At 44.4% G+C, this 19,415-nt stretch overlaps 1 protein-coding gene across 1 annotated transcript in view; it reads right to left on the bottom strand.

Moving 5' to 3' along the window:
* NCAPD3 (non-SMC condensin II complex subunit D3) overlaps positions 1-18,619 on the bottom strand; it is a gene marked incomplete at its 5' end in the record, with an annotated part of 59,970 nt that extends 41,351 nt beyond the window's left edge. Inside the window, 12 exons of the mRNA XM_079708809.1 lie at positions 198-254; positions 659-911; positions 1,044-1,169; positions 1,900-1,972; positions 3,156-3,289; positions 5,359-5,446; positions 5,635-5,696; positions 5,803-5,970; positions 6,586-6,770; positions 13,291-13,453; positions 16,076-16,230; positions 18,556-18,619. Coding sequence (XP_079564935.1) covers positions 198-254; positions 659-911; positions 1,044-1,169; positions 1,900-1,972; positions 3,156-3,289; positions 5,359-5,446; positions 5,635-5,696; positions 5,803-5,970; positions 6,586-6,770; positions 13,291-13,453; positions 16,076-16,230; positions 18,556-18,619 — 1,528 coding nt within the window. The remainder of the gene's footprint in view (positions 1-197; positions 255-658; positions 912-1,043; positions 1,170-1,899; positions 1,973-3,155; positions 3,290-5,358; positions 5,447-5,634; positions 5,697-5,802; positions 5,971-6,585; positions 6,771-13,290; positions 13,454-16,075; positions 16,231-18,555) is intronic.
* Between the last annotated feature and the right edge of the window lie 796 nt (positions 18,620-19,415).

Below are 19,415 nucleotides of genomic sequence, written 5' to 3'. Positions count from 1 at the left end.
AAGCATGGCATATTCCATGTTTAAGTTACTACACATCATTACTGAAATGAATTTCAATTTCTTTGATGAAGAAAAAAAGTGCAGTATTAAAACAGGTAATATGGAGATAGAAAAAACATTCAAATATTCAGCAAGTCCTTTAATTGAAAGGACAATTATTCAATATCTAACAATATATTGACCAACCATTTCATTACCTGATGAATTTTTCAGTGAAGCGTCATGGTGGCTCTCTATTCCTGAAACTGCAGGAGCTAAAAGCAAGCAGGTAGATAAGAGAGAAAAGTCTTAGTATCAAAAACCATACATAAATATTTACAGAGAATCAAAACCCAGATAATTAGGCCTGAAGACAAGACAGAGTCTAAATGCTGACAGTTCGGTGTTCTCCTTGGCTGTGCATTAAACTGGTCATCAGACCCGATACAGCCAATACCAATGACGCAGAGGAATAGTGACAGCGGCCAACCACCTCAGCCTGAGGTCGAGAATATGTGAACTGCTTAGAAAGGCTCGTCTAAGAAGTCATTCAACAGTAAAACCTACTGAAAAGGTTTCTGAGGGTCCTAGTCTATCACAGCACATCTATTATTTCTGCCACCACAACTTCTGGACCAGCAGGAGCCAGACCTGGCCTCATGGTGCTCGGCATACTCACTGTTCGCCAGAAGTTCCAGGACGCTCTCTGACGCGGCTGTAGCAGAGAACTCCAGGCAGTGCGCAAAACTGGACAGTGCCTTGCTGCGCACAGTTGGGGCCTTGTCTACACAGCGGGCAAACATGATTTCCTGCACCAAGAACTTATGCTTCAGGAACTTCTGATGCTCCGGGGGCAGCGTGCCGTCCACCTCTCGTTCAGGCAGTTCCAGCAGAGCCAAGGCAACATCAAGAGTGAACACCCGGTATGGGATCTGGTAAAGGAAAACCGCACGCATCTCCGTCAGAGGCAAAGAAAACTAATCTTCAGAAACATCTTCAGATCTGGCTGTCACTAGACGGTTGCAGAGCCAGGAGCCACAATTTCACGCAGATGTAGCTCCTACCTTGGCATTTCGTGAATATCCGTAAAGCCAGGCCACGAAAGAAGCATATTCCGCACAAGGAAGCTTGCTGAGCAGCTGGACCAGGGACTGAGCTGCACAGGTCCGGTACTCGGATTTATCGACCACCTGAAACACAGACCCTGAGAAGCTGCCCAGCCAGTACCCACAGCAGGACGACGGAGACACATGTGGTAGTGCGATCGGACGATCACTGAGTGCGCCTGGCTCAGCGACAGTGCCGAGCGTTTACATGTTACAGAAATGACTAACCAGTTCTAGGTCTCAGACCCCTTGGGAAACTAGCCTATAAGAAACCTGTAAGCCCACTCCTCAGTGCCTAATTACAGAGAGTTTACGGACCCCTAGGGTCCATAGAGTTCAAGTAAAGAATCATCTGTCCTAACTGTTATAAAAATTTATGAGACAATAGTAAAAATGCAAACACTGACCAGATACTGGACAATATTAAGGAATTACTGTGAATTTTTTAGGTGTGTTAATATTTTGTGGTTATGTTTTTAACGAGTTCTTATCCTTTAGAGAGAGACATGAAATATTTATGTCTGAAAGGGTATGATGAAATCTGCTTCAAAAAATCCAGTGTGCATATGTGCTGGAGGAGTTATAGCTTATACAAAATCACTGAAGACAGTGCTCATCACGCTATTCTATTTCTATTTCTATTTGAAATTTTCCAAAATAAAAAGTTGATTTCCCCCGAAAACCACACTAGAGGGGAACACCTAGTGAATATACTAAATAAAACGTTTAGTAATGATGTAGACTCATTTCCAAGAACACACACGCATGTTTACCTTCATGTGCATTTATACACCCTCATTAAAGCAAACAGTACCTTGACACAGATGTGCTGGAGTAAGATACGAAGGACTGGAAACATACTTTCTTTTAGTTCATCCACAAGTGAGCTATAAAAGGAAAGAAACACAGCCACGGTTTGTAATACACCTATAATGACAATAAAGTAGCAATTTTCCTTGAATCTGTTCTCAAATAGAGAAATTTCTACCTTTTCAAAATTCTAACTATTAAAAACCATCTACCCCTATACTGCAAGCATTGTGAGTGCATGGATTGTAAAGACAAAGTGTCACAGTAGAACACCAGTCACCACGCCCCAGGTGCTCTCCAAGCTGCTGCGAGCAGCCAGCCAGTCAGGGAGGGGCAGGGGTGCAGTCCTCACAGGGCCCTTGGACTGCCTACGACGTTTCATATTAAGGCTGAAATGTATCCTTTTGAAGTAGAGGATAGACTAAGACACAGTACCACCTAGTGGTAGCTCAGTGAAATGCATTTCTAACAGTACCTCTCCAAACTGTAACCCCAAAAGAAATTATTATAATGCCCAGATTGGACCCATTTTCAGTGTTAAGTTTCCTTGTACCATTATAGGAATATTACTGCAATTTGTGACATCATGAACTCATGGAAGAACTAAAATGAGTGTTTCTACTTAAAACATCTTAGTTATTTAATGTTTAAAAGTCCTTAACGAGACACTCGCTCAAGGATCAGACAGCAGCCTGCACCTGGATTCCAGCATCCACACCCCGCGGCTGCTTCCAGGTATGTACACACTCCCACATACACACCTTCCCCTTCTTCCCACCACCTCCATGCTGCTGCCGAGTAGCCAGTTAACAGAAGAAAAGAAAAGCCGAGGACACAGCAAACGTGTCTTCCCCGGTAAAGCCCAGACACAGGACTTTGCAAGTGAAGCTAAGTGACTCTTGAGGGGAGAATTAGTCTATCAATTTCTGCTAAAGAAGTTAAAAAAAAAAAAAAAGTGGCAAGGAACAAAATGACGGAGACTAAAAGGAGAGAGGAAAAGAAAAGGTGGAGGCAGACTTGGAGCGGCTAACACTGTCAGAACTCAGAGCTGACTTCACGGGCTGGCCCACAAACTGCAGACCCCTCATCCCCGCAACAACACCCCAGACCACACAAACCAGATGAGCTACCAAGTGCTTTATTTTCAACCCTGAACCACAAACAGCCCAGACATTTCTTAGTTTCTAAAGGTGTCAGAAATCCTGGTTAGTACTGAAGGAAAGGGACAGAGAGTAAAGATCCGAGCTGTGTGTGTTTCACCTGACAAACTGGACTGCCTGGTTTTTACCACTGATGGCCGGAGAAGTGATGGCAAGGGGGGCGTGATGGGAGCCTTTGCCCACTTCTAACATTAATATTACATAGAGCATTCGATGGAAAACACATCTGATAACCTGGAAGAGAAAAGAAAATTCAGTTTAAGGCATGACAGAGAATCCCAGGGCCTTGGAGACCGTGATGCAGACCACAGTGAACCACTTCAAGGACCTGAAGTTCAGTGAGGCTGACACAGGTTTTGGTTCAACACTAAGGATGCACTTCCTGGACAATGACCAGGTATCGATACATGCACAACGCAGCAGTGTGAAAGTGCTGCCTGCGGATAATGATAGGAATTCCAGCTGGCTTCTCTGCTTGCCCTCTCACACTCCAGCCCAGAAATTAGGGACTATAGAGAATTAGTTGTAACTTACGAAGGGCAAAGGATGCTACTGATTACCCCTTACAGAAAAGAGGAAAGTGATGATTCTTTACACCTGTATTACACTTGAAGCTTACAGAGCACCTTCCAATATACCATCACACATCATTTACTCAGCTACTTAATTCTTTCATCCAGTAGATAAAACAATTTACTGGAAACCAAATATGTGACAGGTATCGCATTAAGCACGTCCATGTGTTACTAGATCTGACCACACTTTCTCTGAAACCTCTCAACTCCACGAGGTCAACAAGGCTTTTCCATTTTGTTCTTAATACTTTTACTATTATCTCTACTTTATACATAATAAAAGACTCCCAAGGTGAGTGGTCTGAAGTCAAGTAATTAAAGGTCAGGCCACAACCAATGTCACCCAACATCAGGGCAACACTTTCACAGTGAAAAACACCATGTCCTTAGAGACACTGTTGCCTGAAAGGATAATTTCCCAACCTCCTTATCTTCTAAAATGTTAAAAAGGGCACAGGAATTAAGTTTTACTGTGAATGCTATCACATCCATATTTCAAACAGAGAAGTGACAATGACATAATAAATTAACGAAATATGGGACGTTTTCTAAACAGCAGGCATTGTGCAGAGGCGTTCTTCACTGTAATCCTCCTGAGAAATCCACGAGGAAAGGAAGCCTTTCACCCTCTTTGTCCAGATGAGGAAACTGAGGCCTCACAGGAGGACACACAGGCAGTGAGGGGTGAGGCCCAAGTCTGGACAAAGTGCAGAGCCCCGAGTGCCCAGGGCCTTCTCATTCACACATCGTTGCCCCTGGAAACTAGGTGTATCGCAGGCACCAAAGGCACAGGACCTTGGTCTGTCACGTTTTTTGCAAACTCCTGTTTCATTAACAACATCCAGGTTTAGTAACACCCTACTGCTTAAAAAGCCGTTAACTCCAGTGTCTAGAGCTTCAGGCTTCGAAGGTCACTGGGGGCAAATCCATATATGAATGCTAACCGGGAGCGTGTTTGCACAACCATCCACTAAAACACAAACACTAACAGAAATACAGGGGCACACAGGAACTGCTGAGGGAAACTGGGAAGTCTGTGACTGTCTAACTCTTCTTCTCAGAAGAGTTTGGTAAATACTTCTGTAAAAGTAAAGCTCAGGGGGCTTCCCTGGTGGCGCAGTGGTTAAGAATCCGCCTGCGAATGCAGGGAACACGGGTTCGAGCCCTGGTCCGGGAAGATTCCACATGCCACGGAGCAACTAAGCCCATGCACCACAACTACTGAGACTGCACTTTAGAGCTCGCGAGCCACAACTACTGAAGCCCGTGCGCCTAGAGCCCGTGCTCCACAACGAGAAGCCACAGCAATGAGAAGCCCGCGCACCGCAACGAAGAGTAGCCCCCGTTCGCCCCAACTAGAGAAAGCCCGCGTGCAGCAACAAAGACCCAACACAGCCAAAAATAATAAATAAAACAAATAAATTTATTTTAAAAAAAAAGTAATGCTCAGTAGCTCATCTTTTCCTCTACCCAGGGCACACTGGAACCACTCTTTATGCCTTAACCCAACAAGAACTTCCTGTGGCCACCAGGTACTTGGATATAAGCCTGGAATGAACAATGGGCACCACGTAGTGACATCCATTTCATTATACAAACGTCCTCAAGTCATGACAATGACCTAGTGAGTTCACACAGCATCACATCGAATGCTTCCAGCGTTTTCCATCCCACGACCTGCATGCTTTCACTTCAACCAGTAACTCAGTGGGGTCCTGTCTCCTTTACCTTATCTCCTTCTCTGTGAATTGGGGAGCACAGCAAATACAATCCATGATAAGCCAGTTCTGGTATGTATTTTGCTTGGTTAAGGTTTCTAAAAAAAAAAAAAGCAAAAGATTAGTTAATGGATGTGATTTCACTTGGAATAGCTCCTAACCCTATAAGCTATATTTAAATGAATAAATTCTACCTGTGTGCCAATTAGGGTAAACTGGCATTAAGGCTTCTGATGGAGCAAAACTCATTGTACCAATGTTAGCACTGGAAGATTTAATGGCTCACCTGGCTTGTGTAACATGAAATTCGTATAGAACTGGTTCAAAGTTAGTCAATGCAACGAAGACCTGGAAAACAGAGACCAAGAAAAGGCCTAGTTTTTCCCACTCTTTAAGTATTAGCCCGTGTCCTCGCTCTTTGAACTTGCCCAAGGTTCCTGGAATTCTCACTTACCTCTACACAATTCTGTATACATTGTGGCTTTTCTTTCAGGGAAAACTTGGGCAGAAGCCTTAAAAAATTCTTCAAGACGTGAAAGATGGCATTTCGAATTTGACAAAGGTCTCGGGAAGAAAAAAAAATATTCTCTTCATCCTCTTGTTCTTCAATCCCTTCATCCATCTAGATTATGAAGAAATGTACAGCTGACTGTGTAGTACTGCCTAACAGTTTGTCCCATGGTTTCAATGTACCCAGTCAAGGGTAGTGAAACTCCAGGTGGGTGTTGGGTCGCTGACCAGGCGCCTTGACTGCTTGGGGTCTCCACAGCCGCAGCTGCTAGCCGCTGGACCAGATGGAAACTACCACAGTTTCTAGTTCCATACTTTCACGTCAGTGAGATTTCTTGGGTTTCTTAGACGTTCTGGTGTCAATGAACCTCTACCACCCTACCGAGTCACACAAAAATTAGGAATTAACATTATTCTATTATGTTCTATGGACGAGAGTCCTCAGGATACTTTGACCACCGTCTCTAATGACAATAAGATAATGTGGCAAACACACTTGTTGGCCTGTGGTGAGCACATCTGGGAACAAGGCGGGAGAAAGATGATGGGGAGGTTGGGAGGATGGTAAGGGGAATGTATGCTCAGCGGTACATGAGGCGACTGCAAGTCCTACGGGAGGGATGGCGGATGGCACGCTAGGGCTTTGGTATAATCGTGACCCCTGAAACCCTACCTTAATATAAATTCTTAAATAAATCATATGCTTCATGACTCCACTTCCTCTTACCTCCATCTCCTCTTTCCTGGGGGGCCTTCCTCTCTTCCTACTCTCCCTTAGGTTGGCCTGAGCATTCTTCGGTTGTTCTTTCTTTCTTTTCTGATTCAAGCTGGATTCCTGAGGCCAGCTCTTCTTTAGAATCTGAATACATTTGTCAAACATCACTGGGTGGAAAGCTTGGTTGGCTATACTGCCTATTCGTAAAGAATAAAGAGTAAGCAGGGTAGGTTTAATTGTCTTGAAATACGCCTGTAACAACACCGAAAAATTAAAAAGCAAAACCAGACTTTTCCTTAACTTTGAATAACAGTGAACCTTTAGCAAAAAAGTTCCATTCAACTTCAGCCCTAGGCAGTAAGCAACAGGCCTCATCATAAATAAACAATGAGATTTCCGTAGCTGGACGTAACGGAGTAACTAGTTTTACACTTTTCTTCCTGCCATAAACAACTATACAACTGGAGAGAAATTTACAAAGTGACCATCTAAGACCCAGAGCAAGAGGTAGCCTAGCCACACAATCCCTGAGAAAAGGGAAACCAGTGAGATAAACCCTAAAATTGACCCGATTCTGTGTCTGGAGGCAATGTCTGGACAATAGCAGAAAAATGGTGAACCCAAGCACATTCTGATGGACTTACTAAGTCAGGAATACAAGGATCAGTGTCAGGAAGGCAGGGTGGCTGGAACGTATGTAGCAGAGCACTGGAAATGAGGAAGCCACACGGAGACAGTGCTGAGAAGTCTGCACAGGGCTGACCTTAGCTAGGATGCATGAGGCGAAATCCATGATGGTGGGCAAAGAAAACCTCCAAGCAGGTGGGAGATGGACAGTTTTCGGAATGCACACAGGGGAGAGATACGTCGGAGCCCCAGCCAGCCATAGTGACCTGGAACATTCACGACACACTCGGAGAGAAACACACCTTAAAAGCAGGGCTAAACTAGCTCCAGAGTAAAGGCTACTTTATATCTGCCCCAACGAAGCTTTCAAACAAGCCTCAAAAGGACCAAGTTAATGCACCAACAGCTGCCTATCAAAACATACTTAAACACTACTTAAAGGAAAACAACAAAATCAAGACACTCAAAAACTTCACATTCAAAATGTCCAGCGTCCAATAAAAATGTACTGGGCATCCAGAGAGAGGAAAACGTGCCCTGTGGTGAGAAGAGAATCGTCACTAGAAACAGTCCAAGAAATGACAGAGCAAGCAGAGAAGAACCTTAGGGCAGACACTATAAATAAGCTCAAGAATTAAACAGTAGCAAACAAAGCAAGAAATGAAAATATTTTGAAGAATCAAATGGAACTTCTGGATCTGAAAAAGAAAACTTCACTGATCTCAACAGTTGATGAGATGCTACAGGAACAAAGGCAGGTGAACTTTAAGAAACAGAAGCACAGAAACAAAAAAAAATTAATAAAGGCCCTGAGACCCATGCGAGAATATCAAGCAATCTAACATACGAGTAATTGGAATCCCATAAAAAAGAGAGGGAAGAAAATATCTGAAGGAATAATAACTGGAAAATTTCCAAATATAGTAAAAACTACAAATTCACAGACCCAAGAAGCTCAATGAACCAAACTATGATAAACACAAAGGAAATCACACCAAAGGGTAGATAATCTAATCAAATCAAAATTAATAATCTAATCAAATCAAAACAAACTAACAGAGAAAATCTTCAAGGTAACCACGCCAAAAAAAAAAAAAAAGACACAAACAAACAAACATACAGAACAGCAATGATAAGAGTCATGCAGACTTCTCACCAGAAGTGAAGTAAACCAGAAGACAATGAAATAACACCCAAAAAGCACTGAAAGAAAAAAATCTGTCAACCTAGAATTCTATATTCAGCAAAAACATTCTTAAAGGTGAAAGATACTTTCATGGAATCAAAATCCAAGACGGTCGATGGCTAACAGATGCACAGCATGAGAAGAGTCAAAGAGAGTTTTTCAGGCCAAAAGAAAATTACATGAGATGAAATCTTTTAAAAAGAAAAGACATTTATTTTTTCATTTTCTAAAAAAAATTATTTAAAAGGTAATTCAGAGAAAAATGTTATGAATAAATTGTGTGGTTTACGACACAGAAATTCAACGTATAACTACAACAGCACAAACAGGAGGGGAGAAAGGAAAGCACACTGTCTTAAGGTTTTACGTTATCTATAAATAAGTAGAATATTATCGGAAGATAGACTATTACTTATTGTACACCCAAAGCAAGCACTTAAAACATACACACACAAATAAGTATAGTTAATAGGCCAAAAGGGGAGATAACATGGAATGCTAAAAAAATACCCAATCGAAAAAGGGCAGGAAGAGGGGAAAATGGAACAAAAAACAGATGGAACAAACAGAAAATAAATATCAAGAGGGCAGGAACCCAACCATATTGATAATTAATTATCTAAACTGTCTAAATGTCCCATAAAAAGGCAAAGATTGTTGAGAGGATGAAACCCAGTGATGGGCAGTCTACAACACTCTGTTTAAATACAAACGTGCAGACATGTCACATGTAAATTATGAGAAAGGGTGTGCCAACCTAGGACAAGTCACATGATGACCAGAAAGGCCATCTTAGGATCAAAGTAGATTTCAACACGATGAATACAACCAGACAAAGAGGGACATAACATAACACAAAGGGGAGACACGCAATCACAAATATGTTTGTAACCAGCAGACTTTCAAAATACCTGCCGTTAAAATTGGCAGACTTGAAAGGAGAAACAGGTAAGTTAATATTATACTTGGAGATTTCAGTGCTCTTCTCAGTTAACTGAGAGAACAAATAAACAGACCATCAGAAAGGATACAAAAGACCTGAACAATCCCAGCAACCGACTCAACTTTGACAGAAAAGAGGTCCCCCACAGGCAGAATACACATTCCGTTCAAGGGCAAATACAAGATTCACCAAGTCAGACCTTGTGCTGAGCCATTTAAAACAAAAACAGAAAGTCAGCAATTTAAAAGTACTGTAGTCATATAAAGTATGTGCTCTGATCTCAACATAAATAAAATAGAAAGCACTTACAACATTTCAGGAAATTCCTCAAATATTTGGAAATTAAACACACTACTAAATACCTTAGAGGTGTAAAAAGAAATCACAAGAAAAATCAGAAAACTGCTTTGGCCTGAATGGTAATGAACAGATTATCAAAATCTGTGGGATGCAGATGGAGCTATATATAGAAGGAAATTTACAATATTATGTATATTAGAAACAAAGAAAAGTGAGAATAAAGATCTTAAGAAGTTAGAATAGAAAAATTAAACCCTAAATAAGAAGGCAATAAGAGATAAGACCAAAATCACTCAAATAGAAAATGGACAATAGACTATAATCAATAACAGCAAAAATGGGTTCTTAAAATGATCAAGTCAATCAATAAATCTCTATCTAAACTAATGAAGGAAAAAAGAAATGCAGATTACCAACATCAGGCATAGATGAGGACATATCACTACAGATTCTACAAACAAAACACTTCTTTCAACGAAAACTCCAGGCCCAGATGGCTTCTCTAGTGAATTCCACCAAAAATGTAAGGAAGAAAAACAAAACAACCAATTCTTCACAAACTTCCAAAATACAGAGTAGGCAAGAATACTACCCAACTCATTCCATGAGACTGGTACTGCCCTGAAACCCAAACCAGATGAAGACATCAAAAAAAAAAAAAAATCCCTTATCAATATAGATGCCAAAATATTCAATAAAATATTATCTAACTGAATCTGGCAACATATAAAAAGGATTAAACACTATGACCAAGGTCATGCAAAACTGGCTTAACATATGAAAAAATCAATGAATAGATCACTAGAATGAAGAACAAAAACCACATGATCACCTTACAGATGCACAAAAGCAAATGACAAAATCTAATACCCATTCATAGTAAAACACTCAACAAACTAGGAATAATAACCTGATAAAGGCCATCCTCAAAACACCCCCAGGGGGCATCATACTTAAGGGCAAAAGACTGAAAGCTTTCCTCCTGAGTGCGGGAAGAAGATGCCCAACTCCCCACTCCTATTCAACAGTGGACTGGAGCTGTTAGCCAGGGCAACGAGGCAAGAAAAAGAAATAAAAAGCACCCAGGGGGCTTCCCTGGTGGCACAGTGGTTGAGAGTCCGCCTGCCAATGCAGGGGACACAGGTTCGTGCCCCAGACCAGGAAGATCCCACATGCTGTGGAGCGGCTGGGCCCGTGAGCCATGGCCGCTGAGCCTGCACGTCCGGAGCCTGTGCTCCGCAACGGGAGAGGCCACAACAGTGAGAGGCCCGCGTACCGCAAAAAAAAACCCAAACAAACAAACAAACAAAAACACCCAGACAGGAAAGGAATAAGGAAAATTATGTCTATTCACAGATGACATGATCTTATGTATAGAAAATCCTATTGGAACCAGTAAATGAGTTCTGCAAAGTTTCAGGGTGCAAGATCAATAATCAAAAATCATAGCCAAGGGACTTCCCTGGTGGTCCAGGGAGTAAGATGCCATGCTCCCAATGCAGGGGGCCTGGGTTCAATCCCTGGTCGGGGAACTAGATCCCACATGCATGCCACAACTAAGAGTTCACATGCCACAATTAAGAAGTCCACATGCCACAACTAAAGATCTCGCATGCCCCAACAAAGATCCCACGTGCCACGACGAAGACCCAGTGCAGCCAAAATAAATGAATATTAAACAAACAAACAAACAAACAAAAAACACACAGCCAAGGCATGGAAACAACCTAAGTGTCCATTGACAGATGAATGGATAAAGAAGACGTTGTATATATACACAATGGAATACTACTCAGCCATAAAAAAGAATGAAATGAGGCCATTTGCAGCAACACAGATGGACCTGAAGATTATCACACTAAGCAAAGTAAGTCAGAAAGAGAAAGACAAATATCATATGATATCACTTATAGGTGGAATCTAAGATATGGCACAAATGTACATACCTACGAAACAGAAACAGACTCAAAGACACAGAGAACAAACTTGTGGTTGCTGAGGAGGAGGGGGTGGGGGAGGGATGGACTGGGAGTTTGGGGTTAGGAAATGCAAACTATTATATACAGGATGGATAAACAGCGAGGTCCTACTGTACCGCACAGGGAACTATATTCAATATCCTGTGATAAACCATAATGGAAAAGAAAATAAAAAAGAACGGGTGTGTGTGTATGTATATATATAAAACTAAATCACTATACTGTACAGAAAAAATTAACATAAAATCGGAAATCAACTATACTTCAATAAAAAAGATAAACTGTACTTCTATACACCACCAGTAAACAATCCGAAAATTAAATTAAGAAAACAAGTTCATCTACTATAGCACAGAAAAGAATAAAATACTTAGGAATAAATTTAACCAAGGACGTGCAAGAGTTTTGTACCCTGAAAACTACAAAACATCATCAAAACCAATGAAAGCCCTAAGTAAATGGAAAGACGTCCATGTTCACAGATTGGAAGACTAAATACTGCTAAGACAGCAACATTCCCCACACTGATCTACAGAGTCAGTGCAACCCGTCAAAACCCCAGCTGCCTTTTTGGAAAGAAGTTGATGTGCAAATCCTAAAATTCATATGGAAATGCAAGGGATCTTGAAAAAGAACAAACCGTGATCAAATATTAAGTATCAACAGCACCCCAACCATAATCCAGAAACATTTAAACACAGAAGGTAACTGGTAAAGTACGACTTGCTGGAAAGCTGCAAGTGGCCCTACGAGTAACAGCCAGCCCTCAGCTCTGGGCTGAATCTCAACCTTAATCGGAAGGCGCTGCGCCCAGCAAGGAAGAGAAGAGTAAAACTGGGTTTCCAAGGCCACCACTTTGCTAAGAGCCCAGTTACACCTGAGATATTTCTTAGCAAGTGAGTTCTTTGGGAGCTTATTTCATTATTTCAAGTCATGATGGGAGCATGAACAGTAAAACAAATCAGTGTTCCAGGCTTTATGCATCTCTTCACTAATTCCCAAGTCATATGGAATAGGCCCTTAACATCTACTATGAACGCATTGACATGAGCAATGACGAGCTGCAAGGCGGCTGACCCTGATTCTCTTCCACGTGAACTCAAGGTCCCACAGCTGCAGCTCCCTCTGTGCCCCACCCTCTCCTGCCCTGGGCTGGGGTGAGTGGGGAGGAGGGACTCCTTCATGGCTCCCACCCGAAGGAAGTGGGGGAGCATCACAGACAGACCCCTCCCCCGCGCTTCCTTCCTCAGCCTTACTAGCTGTGCTCTGGCCTATTGGATGAGAACAGTCCCAACTACTGTCTACACCCATGCGGGGGAGACAACAGTTCCCCCTCCCCCTCCCCAGCACTTTTCTCAGCCTGGACAGAGTGTCAGAAGGCAGGGCGGTATCAGAATGGTAATGCTGGGTGGGGTGGGTCGGAGTGGAGCTCTGAAACACCCCCTCCAGCCTTACCCCTCTCGGACTGCTTGTATTAGGTTACAAACCCAGCATAACAACATCAGAAAACACATTTACAGGAAAACAGGAGAGCTTCCTGGAACACCTGTAACATGCCATGTGCTTCACAGATTCCCTCTCACCTAGCCTCCGAGTGAGGAAAAAAAGTACAAGTACAAAACAATGTAGACAAATTAAAAACTAAAAGCCTTGTCCTATCACAGCAAACACAGATACTGTACCTGGTACTTCCAGCAGCAGAAAATAAAGCCCAGCGGCATGAAGGCCAAATTCCCGCTGCTGGGCACTGACGTTTTTCTTAAGGACCGTCTGAACGAAGTGATGGAACAAGGCCATCAGCGTGTTGTGGGAAATGCTGTTCTCCATGAAGAAGGTCCAAATGCTCTGGGGGAGGGGCGAACCATAAGAGCCAATAATTAGAGAAATGGGAAAATCTCCTATCATCTGATTTTTCTGAGTACTTCTAGTGCCTTATAAAAAAAGGAACAGACCATTCTGGCTCCTAATTGTAAATGTTTGTCATCTTCACAGGGACTAAAACAAAATTTAAAAGTGTATTATTCAAAATTACAAGGGGAATTCCCTGGCGGTCCAGGGGTGAGGACTCCACGCTTTCATTGCTGAGTGCCTGGGTTCAATCCCTGGTTGGGGAACTAAGATCCCACAAGCTGCATGGCGTGACCAAAACAAAACAAAAAAATAACAAAGAAAAATAACTAGACAAGAAACTTAATTAACCTTTCAAAATAACTTTGGGTAAGTTTGAAGCACATATATTTCTGAAATTACTATACCTAAAAGCTACACCAAGACTATGGGGACACCCTATATCAGTAATTATGCAAACAAGTTACTCTCCATCTATGTCAAATGTACCCCAATTCATTTATCACTCAAATTACTAACTGCAGAAATCAGAGCAACTTATTTAAATTGAAATGTTCTATGGGCAATGGGAGCAGGAGAGGAAATACCGGAAAGTGTCTCCCTCAAGAGATTTCAGAAATAGCCTAGGTAAGACAGGAAATAAACCCTAGAGCATAAACCACAATCTTATTAATTTTATCACTGTTCTATGCTTTCTCCTATTAAAGACGTGAACAGGAAATAGGTTATTTGTATAAACCAAACATAGCAGGAACTAAATATGGTTTATTCTGGGCTACTTTAAAAAAACATAAGCTCACAAAAGTTCAAGGAATCGGACCTTGTATATCCTGCTTCCCTGGAAAGACAGGGAAAACTCTCCTCTTTCCTTCACCACAAAGCTTCTGGAAGAAACGAGTTACATCCTCATTCCTAAGGCCACCTCAGCTCCACTCCACTCGCCTGTAACTGTGACCCTGGGGGACCCAATCACCTCTGCAGCATTTCATACCTGATAAAAGCTAAGTTCACAAAACTCTATTAACTCCACCTGAAAAAAAGTCCCTAGTTGTTAGCCCTCCTCCCCAATTTCCACAACCGTAACTCCAGACCACACCGTAACACACATTTAAAAAAACAGATGAGCAAAACACAGTTGAACACTTGGCTGTTGAACAACACGGGGCAAGTTGAAAGTCCTCGTGGAATTCATAGCCAGCCCTCTGCAGACACAGTTCCTCCACATCCATGGTTCTGCATCCACAGACTCAAACAACTGGAATTGTGGAGTCCTGTAGTTACTACTGAAAAACTCTGCATGTAAGTGGACCTGTGCAGTTCAAACCCGTGTTCAAGTGTCAGCTGTACTGTCCCCAGGGACCTCCCTGCGTATAGCATTTCCCACTTCAGTCCATCTTCGGTCAAGAACATCCGTCTGAAACAGATCTCTTCAAGTTCCTTAGTCTACTGCTCACTAGAACCTCTTCCTCCGAGAGCTGTATGTGAGAATGAGTGGGTTAATCTATGTATGATGCTTAGACCTGGACCTTGTATACCACAAACACCTCACCCTCGACCCCACTGTGGAGCCCACTTACAGCTCAGTCCCGTGTGCCCCGTCCTGCCCCCATCCCCTCGGCACTCGCTGCACATCCGCACCGTGATGATCCCTCCGTAGGCTGCCCTAGGATCCGCATTACTGCAGTCAACATTCTAGCCATTTGTGAAGACTTGGCTCCAGCTAGCTACTTTCTTTCTGGGACCCTCCCAATCTCACCACGCTCCCTTTTCCATGCCCCTATGAGATGGCATCTAACCTGTCCTACAGCAGTTTTTACAATGCAGACTCTGGTGGCCTGGTGCTTCTCCACGCCTGCAGATGTGATTGCTGGACATGCCTGGCCAGTGCAACGCGAGTGGGCGCCCCAAGGGCCAGTGCTTAATTCTCCCCTCTCCCCCAGGTAGGGGGAGGCTCTTTACCTTAACCATCATGTTATCTGCCGAGGTACTTCATGGGATACTCGGCATTACGCTTAATGAATGTTTAACAGGATGATTTAATTTTTGAACAGCTACATGAAACCTCCAACTGAAATATTTTTGGTAATTTAGATCTTTCAGAGATGTTAATATCTAAGTATTCTTTGTTCTGCTTTTGAGTCCCTCAGTTCTTGAAAAGCAGTTAATGACCTAAATAGTAATAGGCAGAACTCAGTATTTAAAGGAACTCTTTTTTCCATTTTTAATTCAACTCATCACTTTTCAGTTTAATATCCAATTTTCCTAAACTTAACACATGCCCAAATTGTTATTGCATTGTCCTTGGCCAACTTTTCCTATTTGCGTTATCTGGTTTCCCTCCTTGCCTTGGCCTTCATTCTTTTCCTTTAATTTGCTGTTGTAAACAGTGGTCATGACTTGAAAAAGAATCACAGATTAATACCCTGAACCTCTGGAAGGAAAGCTATGAGGCTACCCCAATACATGAACCACATTCTTTATGCCACTCTTTATCATACTCCTTCTGAACTATACACTAAAAAGACTAAGCTTTAGATGATAATAGGGACTTTTATCTTCCACTTCTGACAACTAAATGGCTAGCTTGATTTTTTTTTTTTTTTTTTTTTTTTTTTTTACCTCTGTAGCTCCATGCTCTCCAGCAGCAAAAGTTAAAAGACTGTCATAGAGATTTGTGAATGCGCTCAGTCCGGTCTGCAGGATCTCTGCTTCTATGGTGGGATCCAGAGGCTCAGTTTCCGTGAATTCCAGTTCCCATACTGTGCCCACCCATTCTAGTGGGAAAATGCAATGAAGTCAACAAATGTTCTATAATAAGAAAGACCAATAAGCTTTAGACTCTGAGTACATTCATGAAGAGAAAAGTTTACCAGTCACAACTCACATTTAACTATACCATACAGGTAAGGCAGAATTAGAAGGAAGCAGAAGAGGTTAGAAAATCTTTTTTTAATCATTAACTGACAGTTGGCTATTAGGTTGCTCATCATCTAAAAATATCAAGAAGGAAAACACTTTTCAGATGTAACAGTTTGGGGGATGATCCAGCCTTCCCCTATGTTCAATCTGGAGAAGAGAAGGTTAATAAAAGGTTTCCTCAGCTGTCCCTTTGTGAAAGTCTTATATTCAAGTTAATAAACCCAAATAAAGTGTAGAGCACAAAGGGACAGCTGAGGCAAATGACTATTTAACATGCTTTAATTATTCATTCACTCTTCCCTAACTGATCTCCTAACAAATACAATCAGCTTCCTAAAAATGTTCTTGCATCTTTTCTTGCCTTTTTCTCTCATACGTTCTCCCACTTACTTTATATGCATATTTTTAAATGCATACGCATATTTTTAAATGCATACCCATATTTCTGACCTCATTTCTGAATCGAAACTACTAAGTCCCAGTGATAAAAGATCTGGAATCAGGAAATCAATATATTCAACAAATGACAGCTATTATCACGTCTACAATGGATATGTGTTAAAGCGGTAGTAGACAGTACAACAGTAGAGAGCAGGTGGAGACTATTCCTGGGGGAGGCGGGAGGCGGGAGGCAGGAGGCAGAGGTGGGAAGGAAGACGATCCTTCAGCTGCTCCAACACGTGGGGGTTACCAGGGAAAGAGACACCGAGAAGGGCATCCCAGGCAGAGAGGACCCCATAACAAAGCACAAAAGGAAACAAAGTATCTCCTGTTTAGAAACCAACACCACCGTAACAGCACTGAGCTCAGCTGTGAAGGGTGAGTTGTTATCAGCACTTACTCAGCTGGTAGTGTAATGCGGCGGGACCCTAGGGGCCTTCCCAGAACAGCCCCTCCCCCCATGTGCTCCGCCTGCCTTTGTCTGCAGAACAACTTGAGTCAAAGGATAAATTTAATGAGAAAAGTGAGAAAATGCAGAAAGAGAGAAAAACAGTCGAGCAAAGCAAAATAATAATAAATTAGCCAATAAACAAAGTCAAGGACCTTTATTTCCTCCTCAAGGACTACAGATACTAGTCTGAGCCATGTCCTTTGAGCTGTTTTGCAGACACTGAACCCCCACCCCCGCCAGGTGGGAGAAGTTAATTGCTGCCCACAAGCGCGGTACACGGGTTGGAACCAGGCTGATGATGCTGACCCCTGACTACCTCACCACAACCAATCAGAAGAATATTCACCAGCTGATCACACACCCTTCAACTCTCCTCCCTCACCCTGTCTTTAAACTCTTCCCCTGAAAGCCTTTGGGGAGTTGGGGTCTTTTAAGCACAAGCTTCCTGGACACCTTGTCGGTTCCTGCAATGAAGGCTGCACTTTGCTTCACCACAACCGGGGGTCAGTAGATTGGCCTTGCCGCGCACGGGCAAGCGGACCCAAGTTTGTTTTGTTAACAGCACGTGCAGGTATTAAATCAATCTTCACGAACGCCCGCAAAGTAGATCTTAGAACCCCCATTTGACACAAGCGACCAAGGCCCGCGAGGCTCGGGTGCTCAGCGGCGGACCAAGCCACCGGCCCCAGGTCCGACTCCAGAGCTCAGCTCTGGGAAATAGAGCACCCGCAGGGACAGGTGAAGGTTCTTGCCGCAAACAGAGGCTGTGCTAACTCAGGAAGCCGGGGGAACCACCGAAGGGTCAGAGACTCGGCGGGTCACGCTGGCCTTTTCAAGGTGGTCCCGGAAGGGGTGTGGGGCCGGGTCGGGATGGAAGTGCTGGCACCAGAAGGGGCAGGAGGTGCCCCAAGCTCCGAGGCGGGCCACAGCGAGGGCGCGGGTTGGACCGCAGCCTCGGGAAGCGGCGGGCGACGCTGGGACGAGGGGCCGCCGCCACCAGAGGCTGGAGGTGGGGAAGGGGGGCACCTCCTGCCCTTCAGAGAGGATGGGCGCCCGGGGACGCCAGCCGCACCCCTGGGCCTCAAGTTCAGGAGGTCGGCCCGGCCCAACAGACAGACGCGCTGCCGAAGCCTCGGCACCTGCGGGGCTGTCTGCGCAGACCCGGAGGCAAGGCCGAGAAGCAGGAGCACAGATCGGAAGGAGCCCGCGGAGGAGCGCCAAAGCCGCTGCCCGGTGCGACCCCTCCCCAGCACCCCCCGCAGCCCCCAGGCCCCGGCAGCGTCCTCACCTGGACTGAGGCCCAGCGGGCACCAGGGCTGCAGAGCGCTCATCAGGTCCCGCCAAGCCGCCATGGCCGCCGCTCTCCTCAACTTTCAAAGCTGCTCCGGCGCGCGCGCCGAGAAGGCCCAGCGGGCTTTGGGGCACACGGGGTTTGCACCAACCAATTACCGCGCCCCGCAGGCCAGTCCGCTGGCCAATCAACAGGGCCTTCCGCCGCATGCGCAAAGAGTGAGGCGGGCCCAAACCCACCCACGCAGCCGAGGTGGGGGGTGGTTTTCAGCTTTTCCTCGGAACTGGGGGTCAAGAAGACAGCGAAATCTAATGTTATCCTTCCCACCCCGTCTCCCTAAATGGGGACACTCTGAAGAGAATCTGAGGCAGGATACTTTTTTGTTGTAATTGTCACCTCTGCCCCCTGTCAAGCGGCATTTCGCGTGCGTGTCAAAGGGCCGCGTTTACCCATCAGACACCATCGAAGGTGTACACATTGAAGTGTGGGTGGCGGCCTACCGTTTACCGAACTAAATAAAGGAAAAGCAAAACAAGGCATTCAGAAAGGACACCTTTAGTTCTGAATTTTACGGGACATCTGGCCGTAGCTCCGGAAGGAAGCCATGGTCGCCATGTCAACTGAGGGAAAGCCGGGCGGCCCTCTCCCGGTGCGCATGCGCAGCGCGCACTCCGCCGGAGGCTCGGCGGCCGAGCAGGAGAGGCGGGGGCGTGCGCATGCGCGCGGCGAGTCCGGCGCGTCCGGCTGAGCGGCGGAAGCGGCGGGCGCTGCTCCCGGGCCGGGCGGCTGGCTGGCTGGTCGGCGCCGCAAGCACCGGCGGGCGGGTGCCTCGCGCCTGCTCTGCGCTGCCCCCGGAA

The sequence above is a fragment of the Hyperoodon ampullatus genome (assembly GCF_949752795.1).
Source record: "Hyperoodon ampullatus genome assembly, chromosome: 7".
NCBI lineage: Eukaryota > Metazoa > Chordata > Mammalia > Artiodactyla > Ziphiidae > Hyperoodon > Hyperoodon ampullatus.
Note: the sequence above shows the minus strand (reverse complement) of the source record. Positions and strands in the feature narration are given on the sequence as shown.